At 41.5% G+C, this 20,590-nt stretch overlaps 2 protein-coding genes across 3 annotated transcripts; one reads left to right on the top strand and one right to left on the bottom strand.

The window, feature by feature from the left end:
* The first annotated feature begins 2,285 nt into the window (after window positions 1-2,285).
* On the top strand, window positions 2,286-16,172 carry LOC306764316 (bcl-2-like protein 2). 2 transcript variants are annotated; one of them, XM_079251427.1, is made up of 3 exons: window positions 2,286-2,386; window positions 2,472-3,064; window positions 15,854-16,172. In XM_079251427.1, exons 2-3 carry the CDS (start codon window positions 2,582-2,584, stop codon window positions 16,022-16,024), a joined length of 654 nt encoding a protein of 217 aa, XP_079107553.1. In that variant the 5' UTR covers window positions 2,286-2,386; window positions 2,472-2,581; the 3' UTR covers window positions 16,025-16,172. The 2 variants fall into 2 exon arrangements, with proteins under 2 accessions (XP_079107553.1, XP_079107554.1); XM_079251428.1 differs by lacking the exon at window positions 15,854-16,172 and adding an exon at window positions 5,190-5,614.
* On the bottom strand, window positions 5,822-8,231 carry LOC306764315 (tubulin beta-1 chain). The gene is made up of 4 exons (XM_079251426.1): window positions 8,116-8,231; window positions 7,233-7,341; window positions 7,032-7,142; window positions 5,822-6,953 (listed from the first exon to the last, which is right to left on the bottom strand). Exons 1-4 carry the CDS (start codon window positions 8,170-8,172, stop codon window positions 5,893-5,895), a joined length of 1,338 nt encoding a protein of 445 aa, XP_079107552.1. The 5' UTR covers window positions 8,173-8,231; the 3' UTR covers window positions 5,822-5,892.
* Window positions 16,173-20,590: the final 4,418 nt, after the last annotated feature.

Raw genomic sequence — 20,590 nt, 5'->3', positions numbered from 1 at the left:
CAGCACAATGATGGTAGTAGAGAACAGGATCAGGGACATTAAACCACCTCGCTCATTAACAAGACTGCCCAGACCCCCTGCTGATTAGAAGTTTTGGAAGGCCTCAGAGTGGCGTTCGTGGCTCTTGTTTTACTGTTGGCCTGTCCTCAATGATGTCCTGCTGCCATAGCATTTGAAGCACCTGGGCCTACTGGTTTCTGCACTATTCTTACTTCTCAAAGAGAAAATCACTTTTGAGGACATCAACATAGCAGATGAGATCCTGTTTGAGTTTGTGGCAAGGTTTTAAAATGCTGTATGGCGAAACTTCAATGACATTCAATGTTGACTGACTCATCTTTCAAAGTCAGTGAAGATGTGGGCACTCGCTGCATTTTTCTGAAAGTGCAAATGGTAGTTTGTTAACACTGTTCCATGGAACAAAGTGTGTGGCTTTACAGATTGTCAACAAATTTCTGTTGCATAGAGCAATACAATTCTTCACCAAAATATGCAGTCAGCGAATAAGTGAAGGGGTTTTGTGAGGAACTGACAAATATCTCGAGAGTTAGGAGTGTAACTAAATTTCAGGATACAACTGGGCTAGATACTAACAAGGTGACTCAAACAACACATGATTAAAAGCATACCTTTGATTCTTCTCATATATATTCACCTGATGAAGTTGTGGTCCACAAGAGGATGGTGCATAAAGTACTGTTGTACACCAGCAAAAACTACAGCCTTAGTAAAAAAGAAGGGACTGTTTTGCTAAGCTCAGTGATGGTGTTTATGGGGAAATTCAGAACATTGTGAGCTTTCCATCAGATGGATATACAGAAATTGCTGCACTCTTGAAAGAACTTTATACAGAAATATGCTTCCTTTTTTCATTAGGGAACGGGTTTGTTCCCCATATCAGAGTTGTAAATGAAGGTATTTTATCCCCACTTTCTCATATAAGTTGACCAGTTGAAACAAAAACTGGTAATTCTGAAAACAGGTGTTCAGTTGTATATATGCGACTTCCCAAATGCAATTGAGAGAGACTAGTTGTGCGCATTTGTTGTGGGCTAATATTTTAGCATTAATACAGTGTTCATTTTAGGACATCGTCGTGGTCAGAGTATAGTGTCAAGTGTCAGAAATAAAAGTCATCAGGTATCGAGACAAAAGTATTCAAGTGTAATTTTGGTATAGAGAGAAAGCTCTCAGGTATCAGGATAAATTTCTCATTCATCAGAGTTGGGTTTCATAAAAAAAAAATAAAAAAAAATTAGTCAGCTATCAAGAAAATGTTCTCAATGGACTGAGAATACCTGATACCTGGCTCTGACAACCAAAAACTGTATTCTGATACCTGACACTAACGACAGAGAACTGCATCCTGATACCTGACTTGGTGCCTGAGAACTGTATCCCAATACCTGGCTCTGATGAGTGAGATTTTTTTTGTGATAACTGTTTTGTTCGTAATACCATTGTAAGCAAAGTATGTGAATCATATTCTGTGATGTGAACATCCTGTACTTTGAATATTACATAGTACCTGCGTCTGTGTGGAACTGTATTTTTAGTGGATACATTACAGAGTTTTCTTACGGGAAAGCTGAAAATGACCATGCTAAAGAAGATAACTCAGTTTTAACACTCCTTTTCAGCAACTGTTTTTCAGTTCACTCTAAGCTCATATTCAGTTTAAAACTTCTTGTTTTCTGTATTTGTGCTGAAAGTGAACTCCTTGCAAGATAAATTTACTCTACCAAGATTATGTTGGTCTGTCATTCCTATTTTTATTGGTTGGGATGTTTTTTTTTCAACATGTAGTGATACAGGTGATCCAAAGAAAGCATATTTCTGTATAAAGCATCTCTGGAAAGATGCTGCTGTCCTCCTCCACTGACCTATCAATTGCCTGAGGTGGCATCTGGGGTGTCCAGTCAGATTTCAGAGGTGGCCATTGCCACCTTGGCTCACCACTGGTCTTCATAATGGTTTTATGTGAAAGAAAAACATCAAACCTAAATATATTCAACTCAGGTTTTGATATTATTTTAATCGACAAAGCGCTGGTGATGTTTTAATCTTCACCACATCAGCAGGATTGTCCGTCTGTTTGTTCTTATGTTTTAAAGCTAATCTGTTTCCTCTCAGTCTGAAGGCCGTCACTACTCTTAAATTAGCCGTGCTGCATGTGTTGGAATGAGGATACGTGTCGGGACAGCCATGATCGTGCATATGAGATTGGAGATCAGTGTCAGTTTCCAACAAGGGCTCTATAATTAGCAGGCAAGGGGACTGGGTGACCCAGTCTGTGGCTACACATACAAAAGTACACTCCTCTGGACCATATTACTCCTCATCCCTGCTGTCTGGCTGCTAACCATCAGTTTGCCTGATGACTGAGGTACGTTATGGAAAGTTTATTTCCTCAGATGATACTGCAAGAACTTTGTTAGTTCCTTCTTTAAAATTCCAACTTTTCTGTTCAGCCCGACATTTCCAGACAGATCTTTGACTGACAGACAAGATGAACGCTGTCTGTCTGCTGTGTCATGAGAAAACACCTTGGTGAGTAGAGAAGTGGCAGCCAGAACTGATCATGTGTCAATCGGAGGTGCCAGAAGCCAGAATGGGCCTGAGCAGTCCTGACCCACTGGTAAGAGAGGCTTTTCTCATGGCCTATGATTATATAGACTATGTTACCAAAGGGGGGGCTGATGGGACGATGGGTCCTGCCCCTACGGCCTGCACCGCAGCCCTGCGACATGCTGGAGATGAGCTCCTTACTCGCTTCCCCATCTTCTTCAGGCGCTGGCCTCGGGTCTTCCAGGATGTGACAGTAAACACGGCATGCCCCATGCTAATTAGCATCCTGGACGAGCACTTCTTCCCCCCTGTCCCAAGGGGGCGGCGCAGGGACCTGGCTTGGAGTGCCGTGCTGTCAGTCTATGTGCTGGCTGGACAGATGGCTCTGCACTGCAACGAGAGGGGCATGGAGATGGTCTTGCCCCAGCTAAAAGAATGTGTGGGAGCCTACGTGGAGAGGGTCATCTGCTCCGAAATACGAGATAAGGGAGGATGGGTGAGTTAATATCTTCAGTCAAAACTAGAAAAGTCTAGTTTATGCAGGGACAGCATTCTGTGCATTTTTGGCCCCTAATCCTGGACCATATACGTTTCCACTTCCCCAAGGCCACCTCAATGCACGGGCTTACCTGGGCTTCAGCCCAGGGGCCCACGAAGTTTAGGGGTCTATGAATTTTTGGACAAAATTACCTAAAAAGTCTAATTGTTATGGTACTTGTAAGTTCTGCTGTCAATCAGCATCTTATGCACATCTAAGAGTGCTGATTGATCCTAATAAACCTGTTGCCACCATGCCAAATCCTGCCCCGTGTGTGCAAATTCAAAATGGAAAGCCCAGCACTTTGACATGGACGCGCAATGGTGCATGTAGTCACACGGGCACAGCTAAAGCCGGATCTCTTATGTTCCATGTGCATGTGCAATCTAGAATTTTCCGTGGGGCCAACCCACAGTTTGTAGGGGACTTCGTGATCGTATAAATGGGCGGCAGATGCCAACATGTTTCAGACTGTTCAAATAAGGGTTTGCAGCATGGGCAGCTTCAAGGGAAAAGATGACCTACAGCAAAGAAATCTGATAGACACACAAATAAACGCTGTGTGGGAGCAAATTTAGGAAAAAGTTAATGCTGTCGGTTAAATGTGCAGAAGGGATGAAGGAAAAAGGTAGAATAAAGACACTGAAAGGTGAATAAAAGAACAATAGTCTAGAAAAGCTACTGGAAAAAAAAACGTTTTGGTTTTAGTTAATGACTACGTTGAAACCAATAACTGTTACCATCCGGCAACACATGACATTTAGGACTTGGACAGCACATTCCTCCTGAGTTTCCCCAAAATGCTCCAAAATGCTGGACAAACAATGTTCTGATGATGTCTCCTCATTCGTCCCACAAATCTAAGGGAAGATTGCATTTTTCTGCGTCTCCTTCTTGTCCTGTGCGCAATAACACACACAGACTGTCTGCACGTCCTTTAGAAACATGTCAAAATATAGACGCAGTTTCTATCAGCAACATTGCTCCACGGTTTAATAGATCAAATCGCGGATGTTAAATTGATATATTTACATTTTCTCCTCCCAACACACAGAATAGGCCATGAACGCCCCATATTAAATATTACGTTGGACACACCAACAGTGTCTGTGAATGGTGTTGAATCAAGTCCACTCTATCTTGCCATCTTGACACTTAAAACATGCAGTTTATGGTACTTGTCAATCATATGTTCATTTTAATTAGAATGGGCATCTGGGGGATGACTTAGACTGCTGACTTGTCAAAAAATAATATCTGTGTTGGAGCACACAAACAGCGGGAACTGGGTAACATTGTAGGTAGAAAGCGCTTCCCGAAACAGTGCAGTGTTTCATGTAAGCATCTGCAGGTTTTCCTATGTTGTGGCTGCAGTGTCTGAAAAGCCATGTTGATATATTTGTTTAGGAAGCTTCACAGGGATGTTTGATCTGTTGCTGCTTTTATTTATTCAATGTTGTACTCAATACCGTTCATTGAAATCATGGTAATATATTCATTCATTTTCTGAACTGCTTAATCCAATTCAGGGTCACGGGGAAGCTGGAGCCTATCCCAGCTGGCTTTGGGTGACAGGCAGGGTACACCCTGGACAGCTCGCCAGTCCATCGCAGGGCCACACAGAGACGAACAACCACTCACGCTCACACTCATTCCTAGGGGCAATTTAGAGTAACCAATTAACCTAACATGCATGTCTTTGGATGATGGGAGGAAGCCAGAGTACCCTCGCAGAGAACCCACGCATACACGGGGAGAACATGCAAACTCCACACAGAAAGGCCACTGACCAAACCACTGTAATACTGTAACCACTGTAATGCTAACCTGGTAATATATTAATACAAGTAAATAAAGAAAACCTCAGTGTAAATCTGGATAGTTTTTTATAATTGGACTTGGTACATTTTGAGGACAGGACTGGGCCTACAGAACTTCTCAGCCCAGGGACCAAACAGTAGGTAATGGCAGCCCTGCACTTCCCCAAGCAAACCGGTTCTTATCACCACATATCAAGTTTGCGGTCTGCAAAACAAACCTGTTTAGTTCACCTGAGTTAATCTACAATCTTTACTCCCCACAGAGCGGGTTTGTGTCACGCTTCGGGAAAAAGGAGGACTTGGAGGGCCTTGTGAAGAAAGTGTGTTGTTGGACACTGCTGGTTCTGGCTCCATCCATTCTCATCTACCTGATCTGGAAGAGAATTTAGCCAACACTGCCACCTTGTGGCAGCAACTCCTTCAACCATTACATTTCCAGTTTGATTGAACTGTAACACAGCATTTTAAAGCTATCTATATGTTGCTTGATATTAAATATCGTGACCTTCAATGGCCTTAAAGTACTTATTAGGTTTGCGTTTCCAAGAGGCATTTAGAACTTCAGAGGCAGCATCTGATTCCAGTTGCAGGTCATTACCTCCAAGGAGGTCATTTTTATTGGCATTTGTGCTCAGTGTCACTAACATTGCTATAGACTGATTTTCATGATTTGGAGTTGTTGGAAATGTGAAAAGCACCGATTTTGGTGGTGATCCGAATCACTGCTTGGATCCAAGAATCTTTTAAGGATGTCCGAGTTCTTTTCTAGTTTACACTAGAGCTACAATTTAATCATGTGGCGCACAAATTTAATTTAAAAAAAAACAAAAAAAACAAATTGACTTATAAGCAGTGACTTTATTTTGAAAATCTTAGTGACAGTAATTTAGGAATTCAGAAGACAGGAAACAGAAGTTTTGCAGGAACATGGAAAAACACTGAATTGTTTTGCAAGGAACAGTAAACTTAAGCCAGGTCCTCTTCGCCTTCCTCCTCAAACTCTCCCTCCTCCTCAGCCGTGGCCTCCTGGTACTGCTGGTACTCTGACACCAGGTCATTCATGTTGCTCTCAGCCTCTGTAAACTCCATCTCATCCATACCCTCTCCTGTGTACCAGTGGAGGAAAGCCTTGCGCCTGAACATGGCTGTGAACTGCTCAGAGATGCGCTTGAAGAGCTCCTGGATGGCGGTGCTGTTGCCGATGAAAGTGGCGGCCATCTTGAGGCCTCGGGGAGGAATGTCGCAGACGGCGGTCTTGACGTTGTTGGGGATCCATTCAACAAAGTAGCTGCTGTTCTTGTTCTGCACGTTCAGCATTTGCTCATCCACCTCCTTCATGGACATGCGGCCACGGAAGATGGCGGCTACAGTCAGGTAGCGGCCGTGACGCGGGTCGCAGGCAGCCATCATGTTCTTGGCATCGAACATCTGCTGGGTGAGCTCTGGGACTGTGAGAGATCTGTACTGCTGGCTGCCTCTGCTTGTGAGGGGAGCAAATCCTGGCATGAAGAAGTGCAGACGAGGGAATGGCACCATGTTGACAGCCAGCTTGCGGAGATCAGCGTTCAGCTGTCCGGGGAACCTGAGACAGGTGGTGACACCGCTCATGGTTGCAGAGACCAAGTGGTTGAGGTCTCCGTACGAGGGAGTTGTGAGTTTGAGTGTGCGGAAGCAGATGTCATAGAGCGCCTCGTTATCAATGCAATATGTTTCATCTGTGTTTTCAACAAGCTGATGGACTGATAACGTGGCGTTGTAAGGCTCCACCACTGTGTCGGACACTTTTGGGGAAGGCACCACGCTGAAGGTGTTCATGATGCGGTCAGGGTACTCTTCACGGATCTTACTGATTAGCAGGGTACCCATGCCCGAGCCTGTGCCGCCACCAAGGGAATGTGTGAGCTGGAAGCCTTGCAGGCAGTCACAACTTTCTGCCTCCTTTCTCACCACATCCAGGACAGAGTCCACCAGCTCTGCACCCTCTGTGTAATGACCCTTGGCCCAGTTGTTACCAGCACCACTCTGGCCTGCAAAACAAGGGAGAGAGATTTTATTTCCGAGCACTTCCTTGTGGCGTACAATAGCTTCCCATCTTAGTAACTTACCAAAAACAAAGTTGTCAGGCCTAAAGACCTGGCCAAAAGGCCCAGACCTCACAGAATCCATGGTGCCGGGCTCCAGATCCACAAGCACAGCTCGTGGAACATATTTACCACCTACAACACAATACACAAAAAGGTCAGATTTGGGGTTTTAAAAAAAAAAAAAGAAAAAAAAGTAAATCTTATACCCATGTCAGTGCATACCTGAAGCTTCATTGTAGTAAACATTGATCCTATCCAGCTGCAGGTCACTGTCTCCATGGTAGGTACCAGTTGGGTCAATACCATGTTCATCACTGATTACTTCCCAGAACTGCAATTTAAAACAATAAAACATGTATCAGTATTTAAAAATATAACATGCAAGAATCTCTCCAGAAATGTGATGAATACTAAATCTTAAGGAAATTAAATTCTCCACAACAAAAACGCTTAAATGCTGACGTATTTTCCCGCCGTAGGACGTTGTGCGCATGCGCCCTCACTCCCCATTGGCTGGGTTATGAATTCGAACGTGTCACGCTACGTCAGTAACCGCCCAGACTGCAGCACAGGCCTCAACAAAGCGGGATAATCAATGGAGAAAATAAAATAGAAATAAAGATTAAATAAAAGCTATGAAACTCCACACTGCATTAATCATGGTTAACTACAGGATTTAACTTTAAGAAAAATTAAGGCGTCTATGGGAACCACTGAATTCCCTCCACAGTGCAAATAATCAATTAAATGACGATTTTTTGACAGATCCAGGAGTATTAAAACGTATTCTAAATACATTGTATCAAACGTTTAAGAAAATTTAACAGCTGGCTTAAAAATTTTTAGAAAGTGCCAATTTCTGTCTTTTTTTTTTTGGCATTTCATTATTAATAATGCCAACTTTACTTTATGCTGTATCTATCTAAAAAGATGTTAATTAAAAAACGTAAACAGAAAGATATTAAAGTAGGGCACGTTGATCTCCGCAGGGTGTGGTTTATGGAGCTCGACGAGCACAAAGCACCGGCATGTAGAGAATGAACATGGCGTTTCTAAGCCAAAATGTATCGCTGAGAAACCCAAAAACAGCTTCATATGCACTTACCTTGGCACCGATCTGGTTACCGCACTGGCCAGCCTGAAGATGGACAATTTCCCTCATGATTGCTGATATTTTACCTGATCCGCTCCGCAGACTTAATTTTTCCGAGAAGTGTGCGTGATCGACGCATCAACACTTCTTTATACTACAATCTAAGCCCCACCCTTTCCGAGTTACTTGCGTGCCGATTGGCTAATGTCACCCAGATATGTTTACTGACACAAATTTGGACTAATCAAATGTTGCCATACTTGATCACCATTGGCCAAGACGCCTGCCAATCAAAATAATCGTCAACGCCTGACAACGTCTAATCTGCAGAGGTTGGTCTTCCTTGTCGAAATGGCGGAATTGAAATGCGACACCGTGTTCAGATTTCTCACAGTATTTTATAGCTTAGTATTGGCTCGTACTGTCAAAAAGGAACATTTTAACGTTGCAGGGATATTTAATCTACTTTGTTATCAGGAAAGCGAACCACAGTTATCAGATCAACTGTGATCCAGGCCAAGCTTCATGGTGAAAATTGTTGCAGCAGAACTGGCCAGTCATGGCCAGATGAAGTCCCTCCTGCCATAAACACCAGCCTCAGTTGCCTTTTTCATTTACGATAGGCCTATTGGGCTGTATCAACTGTCAATGGCAATCCGTTATCTTAATATATGATAAGGCCTACATAATTATGAGTTAGATGGATAACAATATCATCATAAACACTGAACCTGCCCATTGCTGTGTGATGATGTAAATGCCTGATTCATAGCTAAGAGCAAGTCTGATTAATCCCCCCAAAAACAGAAAATGTACATATTTTCCTCATGGGAAACGTTACAGAGCCTGAAAGGTGATTCTGTACAGAGTGAAAGTCTGAAAGGGAGGATCAAACATGAAAATGCAAATCCAGGAGCTTGTGCAGTCACGTCTGTACTGTTCTGCCCGCTTGAGCTGTGGAATGGGGACAGATGAGCTTATTAATAGTTAATCTGAATGCCAGGCAAGAATGCGACTGTGACTCGAACGGTACAGTTGCTAGACCCATATCAGTAAGCAGGTTATTGTTGCCATGGTGATTAGGCTTTCCCACTGGACATGAGTGGACAGCAGTGCAATAGGGCAGGGCTTGGATCTCTGTGCAGCTTTTAGCACAGCTAAATAACATGCCATGCATTTTTATGTAGATTAGTTTTCATGCAGACTAAAGTCTCGTTAAATCAGAGTTTGTACTCTCAGCCTAGGCCTGGCACACCACCGCCTGTCATGCCACGCAGTATGTAGGCCATGCTTATAATTTCTACTGTGTGCTTTGTAATCTGACACACAAAGGCCTTCTCTGTTTGCTCTAGTAGAGCTATCTCAGAAATGATGAGTCAGGATTCAAGCAAATGAACTGCTACTCGCTATATCTGCACTTGGCCCTCTTGTTATTTTTCAGCTCTTATACTTAACAGGGAGAAATTTTAGTGGTACTACCCTAAATTGTTCAGTTTTCTGGCAGCTTGCACTGGGATCACTTTGGTGCTGCAAAGTTGCTCCACCTGATGTGGCCTAATCAAATAGAACAGGAAAGAACCATAACACAGAGCCCTAAATGCTACGTTTCAGACTGTTCTTGCATCATTTGCTTCATGGCTCCTTGACACATTCTACGTATTCTGTTTAACTGCTTATAGTGAATACATTCAGGAAATGATGTCCAGTTTGTTTGCGTGAATCAAGCTGAGAAAAGGAAATGGGATTTTCAAGTCCTCTGTGCTTTCTGCTGCAACAAGGTGTTCTGCAGATGTTATGTACAACCTCAGTTATGGATAAAATTCGTTTCTTGGAATCCAAATTTGATTTATTTTAGGTTTAAGACCTCTATGCTGATGTCTAGTGTGTGTGTGTTTTTTTTTCCTGATTGTCAGATTTGACCATTGATACATCTATCTAACAGCTGATTGGCCAAGCAGCCTGCCAGGAACTGAAACTACTAAAACATTTGGATATCTGTTAACGTTCTGTGATTATATGTCATCCTCAGGTCAAACTATGTCTGATTAAACTACTGAAGTTAGGAGGTGATGAAGATGAGCCTTACTTCTACAGTCAGAGTTTTCACTCATGTTGTTTTAGCATGCTAATGTTAGCAGATGTGTTTTTCCCGTTTGGATTGAAATCTTGATAATAAGATCTTGTGTCTTGCAGATTTAAACACCATTATGTATGACATGAGCTGTAAGTATACCTGGCCTTGTGTCACTGCCCTGATAAGATTGACTGCTATACATTTTAACAGAGTAAAGACGGCGAATGTTTCCTTAATGCAGAAGAGTAACTGGGCATTTTCTTTAATCTCAGACACTTTTGTTTCCCTGCAGTCTGTTGCTTGTGTGCTGTAACTGTTCAATTATTCATTCCTTGTTGCTTTTGTTTTGAAGTGGAGGAAGTGTTGGCTCTGAGTTTGCATGGATGGCTTGAATCAGGTCTGCTGGTTTAGTGCAGGAGACATTTTCTGTATGATACTTTTAGAAATACAGTAATTAAAGCTGAAACATGTCCTTTCCTGTTGAAAGCAGCCTTCAACTTGCAATGACGTTACCAGACATGGTTTTTTTTTTAATGTTGAATCCTTTAAAACTTGCTCCATAAATAATTGTATTACATCTTTTTAAACTATAGAGTTATAATCGTTATTAGTCACAACCTCATTTTCAAAAAGGTTATGATCACAGACTGTATAAAAGATGGGCAGAGCCTCCGTGACGTCACCCATAGGTTTATGAAAATCTGAAATGAAGCTCATTGGGCGGTTCCCACTGTTGCCTTTTTGGCAGCATCACACATGCCGTCTCTCCCAGAATATACAAAAGTGGCCAAAGAAGAAGAGCTGAGAGGGGGGCTGTGAGGGTGGGGGTAGATGATTGACATCTAGTGAATTCTGACTTGCCTGTAGCTAATAAGCTAACTGAGGTAACCTGCAGATAACCAGCCAACAGAAGTAGGCAGGCTAAAGCGAAGTCACGCAATTAGCTGCCTAAAAGCTGCAGTTGTGCTACATTCTACCTTCTTGCAGAAGGATATCAGGTACCTGTCAATCAAAACACACCCCTAATTATGCCATATTTTGAGATTAAATTACAGATAAAGAGATGAGTCAGACAACAAATTACTCTCCTCACAGTTGTCATGAAGGTAAACCAGACCTATTAAACCTAAAATGTTTTTGAACCAGGCTGTAAACATTTTTATTCCTGCTGTAAACATGTTTATTTCTGCTGTGAAGTTGGTCTTTTTTATCATGGGTGTCTATGGGGATTTGCTCTGTTTTGGAGCCCCTAGTGGATAAAGGGAGAACTTCAATTTTTGGTACTTCCGCATTGGCTTCACTTTTAACCGCTGGAGGTTGTCACTTGGTATCTATCTATCTATCTATCTATCTATCTATCTATCTATCTATCTATCTATCTATCTATCTATCTATCTATCTATCTATCTATCTATCATTTTGTATTAAAAGGAGTTTCAGTATCGACATACATAGTTCCTTACTTACATACCAGCTATAATGAGGCCCTTGCAGTACTTACAGGGCAGTGTATAGTGTGTATAGGGAGAGTCTGTAAAATCCCACTAAACTGGCGGTGCTTCTCATGATTCAGCATCTCAGCATCCTGCAGCAATCAACTTTTAGCCTTCAGCAGCCAGATTAATGTGGCACAAACTAAATAGATGCAGTCAGTCAGATCCACCAGTGGAGGTTCTCAGACAGATTACTTGTGACAACTTCTAATCTGATTATTAACACTGAAGAAACAAGAGTTTCTTGTGAGCACTGTCCTGTTGGTTATCATTTAGTTCTGATACCAGCACTTCTGGTCTCGTTTCTTTGGTTTTAACACAACTAGACTAGACTCTGGAATCCACAGACAGATGTTTCGCATGTTGTTCTTTCTGTCCTGGAAAAAGCCACAAACTGGAAAACAAGTTGTCAGGTATAGTAACAGGCAATAACAATCCTACAGTTGCAGAGGTCCATGAACAACTTTGACCTCCTTTTTTCTGTAGTGTTCACATGAATGACAATGTTCCTGCATGTCCTCCAGTGTCAAGTCTGCACATTTACAACTTTTGAGTGCAAGGTTTTCTGCAGCAGTCCTTACAGGTAGGAAACCACATCAGTGTGTTTGATCACACATTCAGGTGTGTGATGATGATGTCTCCACCACCAGCTCCTTCTACTTCTGCACACATTAGTCAGGTCTTGACAAGACGGAGGCCTCTACCTGCAGCGTATTGACTCCGGTATCTTCTCCAGTTTAAACACTGTATGGTTACATAAGTACATAAAAATCCAACTTTAATGCGTTTTGGAGCCAGAACTGAAGCACTCTAGGCAACACTCTGCATGATGTTGTGGGAAGTGGGTTATTGGGATAGACAGGTATTAGAACAGCTATCCTCATGTCTGCTGAGAGAATGACTGATTCACTCTGATATTAAGTTACACACTCCCCGCAGCAGCAGAATTCAGCCAGTCTCACCCACAGCCCTTTCAGACCTTACACAAAGACATCAGACCCAGTAAATGTATGAAGACAAGCTGTGTTTGTTTGTCTGCAGGTTACACCCTGAGCAGCTTTGTACAACATTTTGGAATACAATGATTCTGCTGGGAAAAAGGCACAATAAATAACTGATGTATAGACTAGGATTTAGGCCACTGGTGGTTGATTACCGAAGCAGTGTTTAGAGTGAGGTGCAATTATACAAACCTCCACTCTCTGGTGTGCAGGCTGGTGAAGAGGAACCCTTTGTGATGTAGTCATGGCTCAGTTAAAACCATTCATAAATACCAAACAGAGGTAGTATTATGCCATCATAGTGTGTACATTCAAGCTGCATGCCTGCACTGTGGAGCTAGATGTCTGTTGTGCTGATGCCGCCATTGCTAGCTCAGATGTGCAGCGATGTGGAGTGTCTCTCAGCTGATAGGCCCGTCTTCCAGTGGATGATATGATTCCAACTACGCATCTAAGACACTGAATCCAACCATGATGTGACTGAAAGGCTCTAAGTGAAGGACAGCCAAAGGAAAAGAGCTTTAAACTGGTTGAGTGAAAGAGAATTAGCTAAAAGCTAGCAGAGGAGCTACAGGAGCTTTAAAAAAAAAAAAAGCAATTTATTGATTTTTTTCTTCCATTTACCACAACAATAAAATGTTAGTAATGAGAATTTAGACAAATTGAGGTTGATTTCCTGCGGAAGGACAAAAATCATGTTTGTACTCATTGAGCTAGCAATATGTCAGCAATATCAGCTGATAAGAAGTCATGAAGAAGTGTTTTGCATACAAACACTGTGAGGAGGAAAGCGTGATAAGGCACCTTTACAACGAGGTCTGCCTTGTGAGGATCAAGGTTGTGTGGCACAAAATATGTTCGTGTGGGCAAAATAACCTTTTTTTTTTTTTTTTTTTACTTTTAGTGTAAAGTGTGTCACTGTTGGCTCACTTAGGATGTGTTCACATCAGGATAGTCTGCTAGTCTTGGTCCGATTGGGGACTCGGCTCAGTTGTAGGGGGGTGTATCCATGCGGTCTGAGATCGTGTTCACGCTGCACTTTGGTGAAACCAGCCAAACCATTAGAATAATATATCCCCATTCCCACCAGAGGGGGCGCTGCACTAGTATTTAGCAAAAGAGGACAAGACCCACGTGAAGAAGAAAACTGTTTCCTCCACCTGTGAGTTAAACATGGAGATGAAACTATGACTGTTTTGGGTTTTTATTGAGTTTTATGTAAGTATACTGCAGAAATACACTGCAACAATGGACGCAGTATGAACACCAGACGAGGCACAGGACCCTTAACGCCATCGCTATGTATTTACCCACAATGCAATGCTACGCTGCATGCAGGAAGTAATTTGTTTTGTGGTCCGCTTTCTGTATTTGGTCCACTTGCAATGGGCCGAGACCTGCGTTTGTATGTAGACTGAGTCCGCTTCTTTGGTCCGAATCAGAACTCATTTGGTGCACTCACATCTCCCCAAACGAAGCGGACTTTCTGAGGAAAAGAACTCGGATTCGAAGCAAACAGGCTGATGTTAACTGATGTGGCCTAAAGAAGCGTGAATGGACTCAGTCTTTGAATCATCACCTAAATAAGACATAACATTGAGGATATTTTCAAACGAATGCATTATCTTCACATTTCTTTTGGCTGGCCATCTTTTCCAGGGTGTACGCTGCCTCTCGTCCAGCTTTTGCAAGCACACACTTTTATCATTTTTCCCCCATGTGTAATGGGTCTTTATGACTGCTGTTCCTGTTTGACTGCTCCCCAGTGAGGTGAGTCAGGAGGTCCATATGATGCTAACACTGCCTGACAGTCACCAGCAGGCTATGCAGCCACAGGCATCATGGTCAGCATGTTACTGGGGGGAAGTCCCTTTGACCATCCTGTTAAAACAGGATATCAAGTTACAAAAATGCATGTGTCATAAACCAACACATAGTGTTGGGGATAAGGCTGCAGGCTAACCTGACTCTCACACAAGCTTTACTTTCAAGTTATTTCAGTTATAAGACAGCGAGCCAGTAGCTCCCCACTCTGGTCCACATTAAACCCTCTTTAGACTCAACTGGTATGTGTTTAGTCTTGACTTTGTGTGAAAGGTTTTTGCAGTTTTTCATTGACAAGGTAGCTGCAGTAAGGATACGGATAATACTCCTACAATATTATCCGCTCAGCTTTTGTAGGCACTTGTAGGCGGACCGGGTCTGCTTTATTTGATCCGAATCAGAATTAGTTTGGTGCGTTCACATTTCCCCAATCAAAGCGGACTTTCTGAGCAAACGCACTCAGATTAGAATCAAAAAGGCTGATGGGAACATGGCCTAAATCTCCCGTTTGGAACTTTGGGTCGACATAAAAGGCTGACAGTGTCTTAATGGTTCAGGTCCCATCTAAAAGACCAAAACTTTTCAATTTGTTTTGGGGACTTTGAGTCCTCCTGTTATTTATTATTTTATTTATTAATTTATTTTATTTATTTATTATTCATCCTGTGATGGATTCACTGCCTTTAGGTTCAGTTCTTTGGAGACATGGCATCTCCTTTCCTTGTTATGCAGATGACTGCCAGATTTATCTTCCCCTTAAAAAGAACTATGGACCTCCTGTCAATTTTCTCCAAACAAGTCTTGAGGACATTAAATCCTGGATAGCACTGAATTTTCTTAATCTAAATGTCTCCAAAAGAGAGATGGTGGTGTTTGGTCCTGGGTCTGCTGATGTACCCCCTACAGATCTGGATCTTTTTCATTTATTTTACAAACCAGAGATTGTGAACTTTGGTTTCAAAACGGATTCAGAATGAAAGCCCGACAGCCAGATTCGGTCAGTTTCGGTCAGGTTTCTTTAATCTGAGGCAGGCAGGCACATATTAAAAACTTTTTAACATGTCTTCACTTTGAAGCAGCAATCCATACCTTCTCGACCACCCGGCTGGTTTACTGTGATGGACTCTACTTTGGTGTGAGTCAGTCGTCTATATCTTGACTGCAGCTGGTACGAAATGCAGCTACGCGTCTTTTAACTGGCACACGTAAATATGAGCACATCACTCCGCTTTTATCGTCTCTTCACTGGCTGCCCGTGATCTTTAGGATCCATTTTAAGTTCCTTTTATTTGTTTTAAAATGTTTGAATGGTGCTGCTGTACCTCTCTGATCTCCTCCATCCCTACACACCCTCTCAGGTCGGCCGACCAGCTCCTCCTGACTGTACCAGGCCTAAACGGAAGCCCAGAGGGGACCGCGCTTTTGCAGTGGCAGCATCTAAACTGTGGAATGAGAAGCCTTCACATATTCAACAGGCCTCCTCTCCATCTGCTATTAAATCTGCTGAAGACTTCATCTGTTTACGCTGAATTTTTGTTTTAAATGACAAGTTGTCATTTTTAATCTGATTTTATTTTGATTGCTTTTAGTTGATTGTAAATATTTTATTTTTAATTGAATTATTTTACATTTAAATGGTCCTGTTACATGTTATTCATTCAGTTTTTAATTTTAACTCTGCACATTGTGGCACTTTGGTCAACTTTGTTGTTTTTAAAGTGTGTTATAAATTTTTCTCAGTTCTGCTGTATGAATGTTTCTGTCTTATCTGTCATAAATCCCCACTGAGCCTTGTTCATTTCCTTTCTTCCTTATCAGTTCACCTATAGACAGAAATGACTGCTGTATTTACAGCCGACATGGTGTGGTGTTACAGCTGGAAGAGAGAAGATCTGAGCGTATCTCGGCATTCATCCAAAACAAACCTGCAAGAGTCTTTGAAAAATCTGTCAAAGTCTGTAGAGAACATGAAACACAGCTTTTTAAAGATGAAACTCAAAGGGTGCTCCACAGTGACAGCATTGTCTCGAACAGGGCTGCTGGCTAGCATTTATGCATAAATGGACTTCTGTGCAGCTGCTCATACAAAGTTATAACCACAACAAGCAGGGTTAAACCCATCTGCTCTTTATTGGCTCGGGTTATTCTTCTTTACTGCTTTATTAAGCTACAAAGAGTGGATCAGTGGTGGAAAAAGCACAAAGGAAGTATGAAGCAACATGGTTTCCTTTGGGTCCGGATGAGGTGGAGTCATTACTCACAGAAAAAAAAAGAAAGAAGCCTAATGGCCACCAACCAGGAGGAACTCTGTCAGCAGGGGAGACACGGTCGGCAAGGCAGGGAAGTGCTTACATGTTCCAGCTTCTTGTTACTGAGCTGCTGAAGCTGAAAACAGGCTGATGCAGAACACACTGATGTGTCCTCCGTTGTGCTTCATCCTCTCATAACTTTGTAACAGGAAATAAATGCTGTCAGAGTTCCTGCTGTCTGACGTGTAAAGGAGAGAAAAACTCTTAAATCCTTTAAAATCAGATACTGAAATACATGAAATGAAAATGCAAAGGAATCTGAAACCAGTATGTTAGATTACTGGTTTTGATCAGAGCAGATGTCTGCAGTGTGTTATGCTGCCACCTAGTGGCGTGTTTTATCATGCAAACGTGAGTTTTTCTCAGATGCTGTGGTGTTTTTCTCACAACATCATAAACATGTTTACACCAGACACATCGTTTCTCAAACAGCAGAACCTGGTGGAAAACCTGCAGAAGCATCACTAGAGTTTATACTATAGTCTGTTCCTCAAAAACAAGAATTTATGTCTATGAAACTGTGAGAGCATGAAGATGGAAAGTCCTGACGAGGTACTGAAATGGCTTCGTCGTGTTTTCATCGTGGCTGTCTAACCTGCAAGTGATTTTAATATGAAACTGTCACATGTTGCAGACACACCCCAAAAATGCACAAAACAGCTAAAAGAGTAAAATTATACACATTTGATTTCATACGGTTCATTTACTCACAGCTTCATTATGCAAAAAACAAAAAACAAAAAACAAAAAACAAAAAAAAACCAAAGAAAAAAAAACCAAACTAACAACGTACAACGTATCACAACTGTACAGGGCAACTGTGTATATATATATATATATATATATATATATATATATATATATATATATATATATCAAATTGAAAAATTGAAAATCTGTTTTTTTGTTTCACAAATTTCAAATAAATAGCTTTGTCATTTTTATTGTTGTTATTGATCTTTTTACTCGTCTTCTTGGGCATTATAGCAGCAGAATGATGGTCTGGCTGCTGTGTTGTTTTTTCCTAATTGAAATAAATAAACAAGGTCTAGTAAAAAAAAACCCCAAAAGTTTTGTACTTTTGGTTTTTTTTGTAAGTCTAAAATTATCTGCAACATTGAGGAATTGTGAAAATTGTAATTTAAATCAAATCGGCACCCAATATAGCAATCAATCAGGTTCATTTTATGCCTGTGCATTGAGGTGCTTCTTGTCTGTCTGGGCAGATTCCTCTACATCACATCTGATATGATCCAAACATTTCAATGCAGAGAGGAAAGTATCTCCTCCAGTGAAGAATCCATCTTCTGCAAGATGGTGTGATGAGTAATTTAAGTCTTTTAATGACTCTAGCTGTGAAATGAGGACTATCAGTCTTATGGTGACTGATTATTCTGCATTTCCAAGTTTAGTTCATGTTGACTGATACGACCAAAGCAAATTACATTACAATTAAAGCACAGAGAATTGCATGAAAACAAAAGTTACAATTTGCAGTCTGATGAATGTGATGAGAAATGCTGCTGATGTGCAGAAATGGAGTTTGAACTAATAGTAATGAGAATGTTATTTCTGCTGTGAGAGAAGCAGCAAAGCGACTGAGAAAAACTGTAATCACTGAATATTTCTGCACATGCGAGCAAACATTGAGAAAAAGGGATGTTTACAACCTTTTATTCTGTACATTTCACATGCTGACATGTCGGTCTTCACATCCTTCTGCTTTCTTGTCTCAGTGATTCACTTTTGCAGAAGTGAGAAGCTCATTTTCAACCACATGAAATCATAACATTTTAGCAAAGCGAAATGAAACTACACCAAGAAGAAGGAACAAGAGGAGCTGGAAAAGTACCACCAGCTGGAGGTGGAAGCTGGAAAGATGTAGGACATGAAGGCAGCAGAGGTGCTGGAGGTAATTAGAGCTGAGGAGCTCCAGCAGATCCCAGGAACACCAGCAGAAGAACAACCATGTGGACCTCTTCTTACATGTAGTTTTCTACAAATAACAATAATTCCTGGTGTGAGAATGCTAACCTGTGTGAGTGTCTGGAAAACAGTGAACCCACAAAAGACTCTGGTACAAAAGTCTTTCATTGTTAAAGATAGACACCACCACCAATCTGTTGTGGTGCAGCTCCACCAGCAGCTCTCCAAATGAGCCAACCGGCCTCATTTTATATCCTCTGCTGCTGATTGGGCTAAACCACTTTCCACCTATCCGAGGTGTTCCCTTATCGTAAAAACACTACAAACTAAAACAAACTCCCTAGATGGATTTTGGAAGCATATAAAAATCACCAAATAATGATATAAATGCACATAAGCTAAACCTTGAACCATTTCCCCAACCCAATATCCAATGCCATTAACCAAAGCCCTACTTCTGTCTCGTGACCTCTCCAGGAACCTTCATAGAGAGCTCCGGCCCCCGGGGAAACAAACTGCATGAACCCCCAGGAGAGGACGCCAGCCAGGTGAGCTAAAAGGCCATTTTACCACATTCTGCACATTTACACACAGTATCTGCCATTAAACTTCACAAATTCTTCTCTCTCACAGGCATCTGACAGACACAAGTGGAACATTTGGGAGGTCGAATGATTTGGAAGATTGTTCTGGATGAAAGAACCGATCTAGTGAGGAACACATCTCCACAGTGACACCTGGTGGCCAAAAAGTGTAATTTCACGACATTCAGTCATTCGTTCATTCACTCTCCAAACCGCTTATTCCAATTCAGGGTCGCGGGGAAGGTGGAGCCTATTCCAGAAGTCTTTGGGTGAAAGGCAGGGTACACCTGGACAGCTCGCCAGTCCATCGCAGGACGATTTCACAACATCAAACTATAAATTGTGAAGTTTTCATTGAGTCGTGAGTCGTTTTGCCTGCTGTAACTTCTTGTGTTGGTTTTTTCATAATATTTGGACAGAAGTTTGTTTAATTTGACCCTCTCAGTATTTACAGCTGGTGCTTCTGTACATATATATATATATATATATATATATATATATATATATATATATATATATATATATATATATATATATATATATATATATATATATGTGTATATATATATATATATATATATATATCCTCTATGACGAGACTCTTATGTGCAGTTTATGTCAGGGTTGTTGTAATGCAACAGGTGTCCACCAGAGGGCAGGAGACAAGCATCACACTGACTCAATGAAGCGCTGCTGTTCCACAAACTTTATGTACCAAACATTAAACACCAAGGACAGAAATCATAAACTAAACTGACATTTTCTGGGTTTTTTTTTTTTTTTTGCCATTATTTCCAAAGCTAACAATGGAACACTTTAGCTGAAAAGTGCAGAGATGCTGCAGCTCTAAAGGTGCTGTGACATAAATATTGTATTTATTTAATAATGAAGCCACCCAAAGGAGGGCGGTTGGTAGATATATGTACCGATCTCTGTCGGAACAGCAGCAACAACAGACTTTCAGTTACATCTTTGACTAAATGTTAAAACTGAATGACGGAAGAATGAGGGAAAGTGACTCTTCCAGCTCAGATCTGCGTAAACAGGGATGACAAACTCTGCAAACGTTATTCAGTTACTCAGTTTTAACATTCAGTCAAAGATCTAAGTAAAAGTCTGTTGCTGCTGTTTTGGCAGAGATGTTCTGCTTTCACCAGGTTCAAAATATGCTAATTTCTTACATAAAATTAAAAAAATATCTCAGTTCCAGCATGTACTGTGGTGTTTCTGTTCCGTCTGGAATAAAGCATGATGACAATTGGAAAATCATTGTGAT

This window comes from Telmatherina bonti (genome assembly GCF_933228915.1).
Source record: "Telmatherina bonti genome assembly, chromosome: 13".
NCBI lineage: Eukaryota > Metazoa > Chordata > Actinopteri > Atheriniformes > Telmatherinidae > Telmatherina > Telmatherina bonti.
This window is presented reverse-complemented; position numbering and strand designations above follow the sequence as displayed.

What these genes read in the sequence shown, in the direction of transcription:
- LOC306764316 (XM_079251427.1), top strand. Translation starts at nt 2,582, where the DNA reads ATGTGTCAATCGGAGGTGCCAGAAGCCAGAATGGGCCTGAGCAGTCCT. An exon ending in TACGAGATAAGGGAGGATGG is followed by an intron (nt 3,065 to 15,853) that starts GTGAGTTAATAT and finishes ACACCCTCTCAG; the next exon opens with GTCGGCCGACCAGCTCCTCC.
- LOC306764315 (XM_079251426.1), bottom strand. Translation starts at nt 8,172, where the DNA reads ATGAGGGAAATTGTCCATCTTCAGGCTGGCCAGTGCGGTAACCAGATC. An exon ending in GTAACCAGATCGGTGCCAAG is followed by an intron (nt 7,342 to 8,115) that starts GTAAGTGCATAT and finishes TTTAAATTGCAG; the next exon opens with TTCTGGGAAGTAATCAGTGA. An exon ending in GCCTGACAACTTTGTTTTTG is followed by an intron (nt 6,954 to 7,031) that starts GTAAGTTACTAA and finishes CTTGTTTTGCAG; the next exon opens with GCCAGAGTGGTGCTGGTAAC.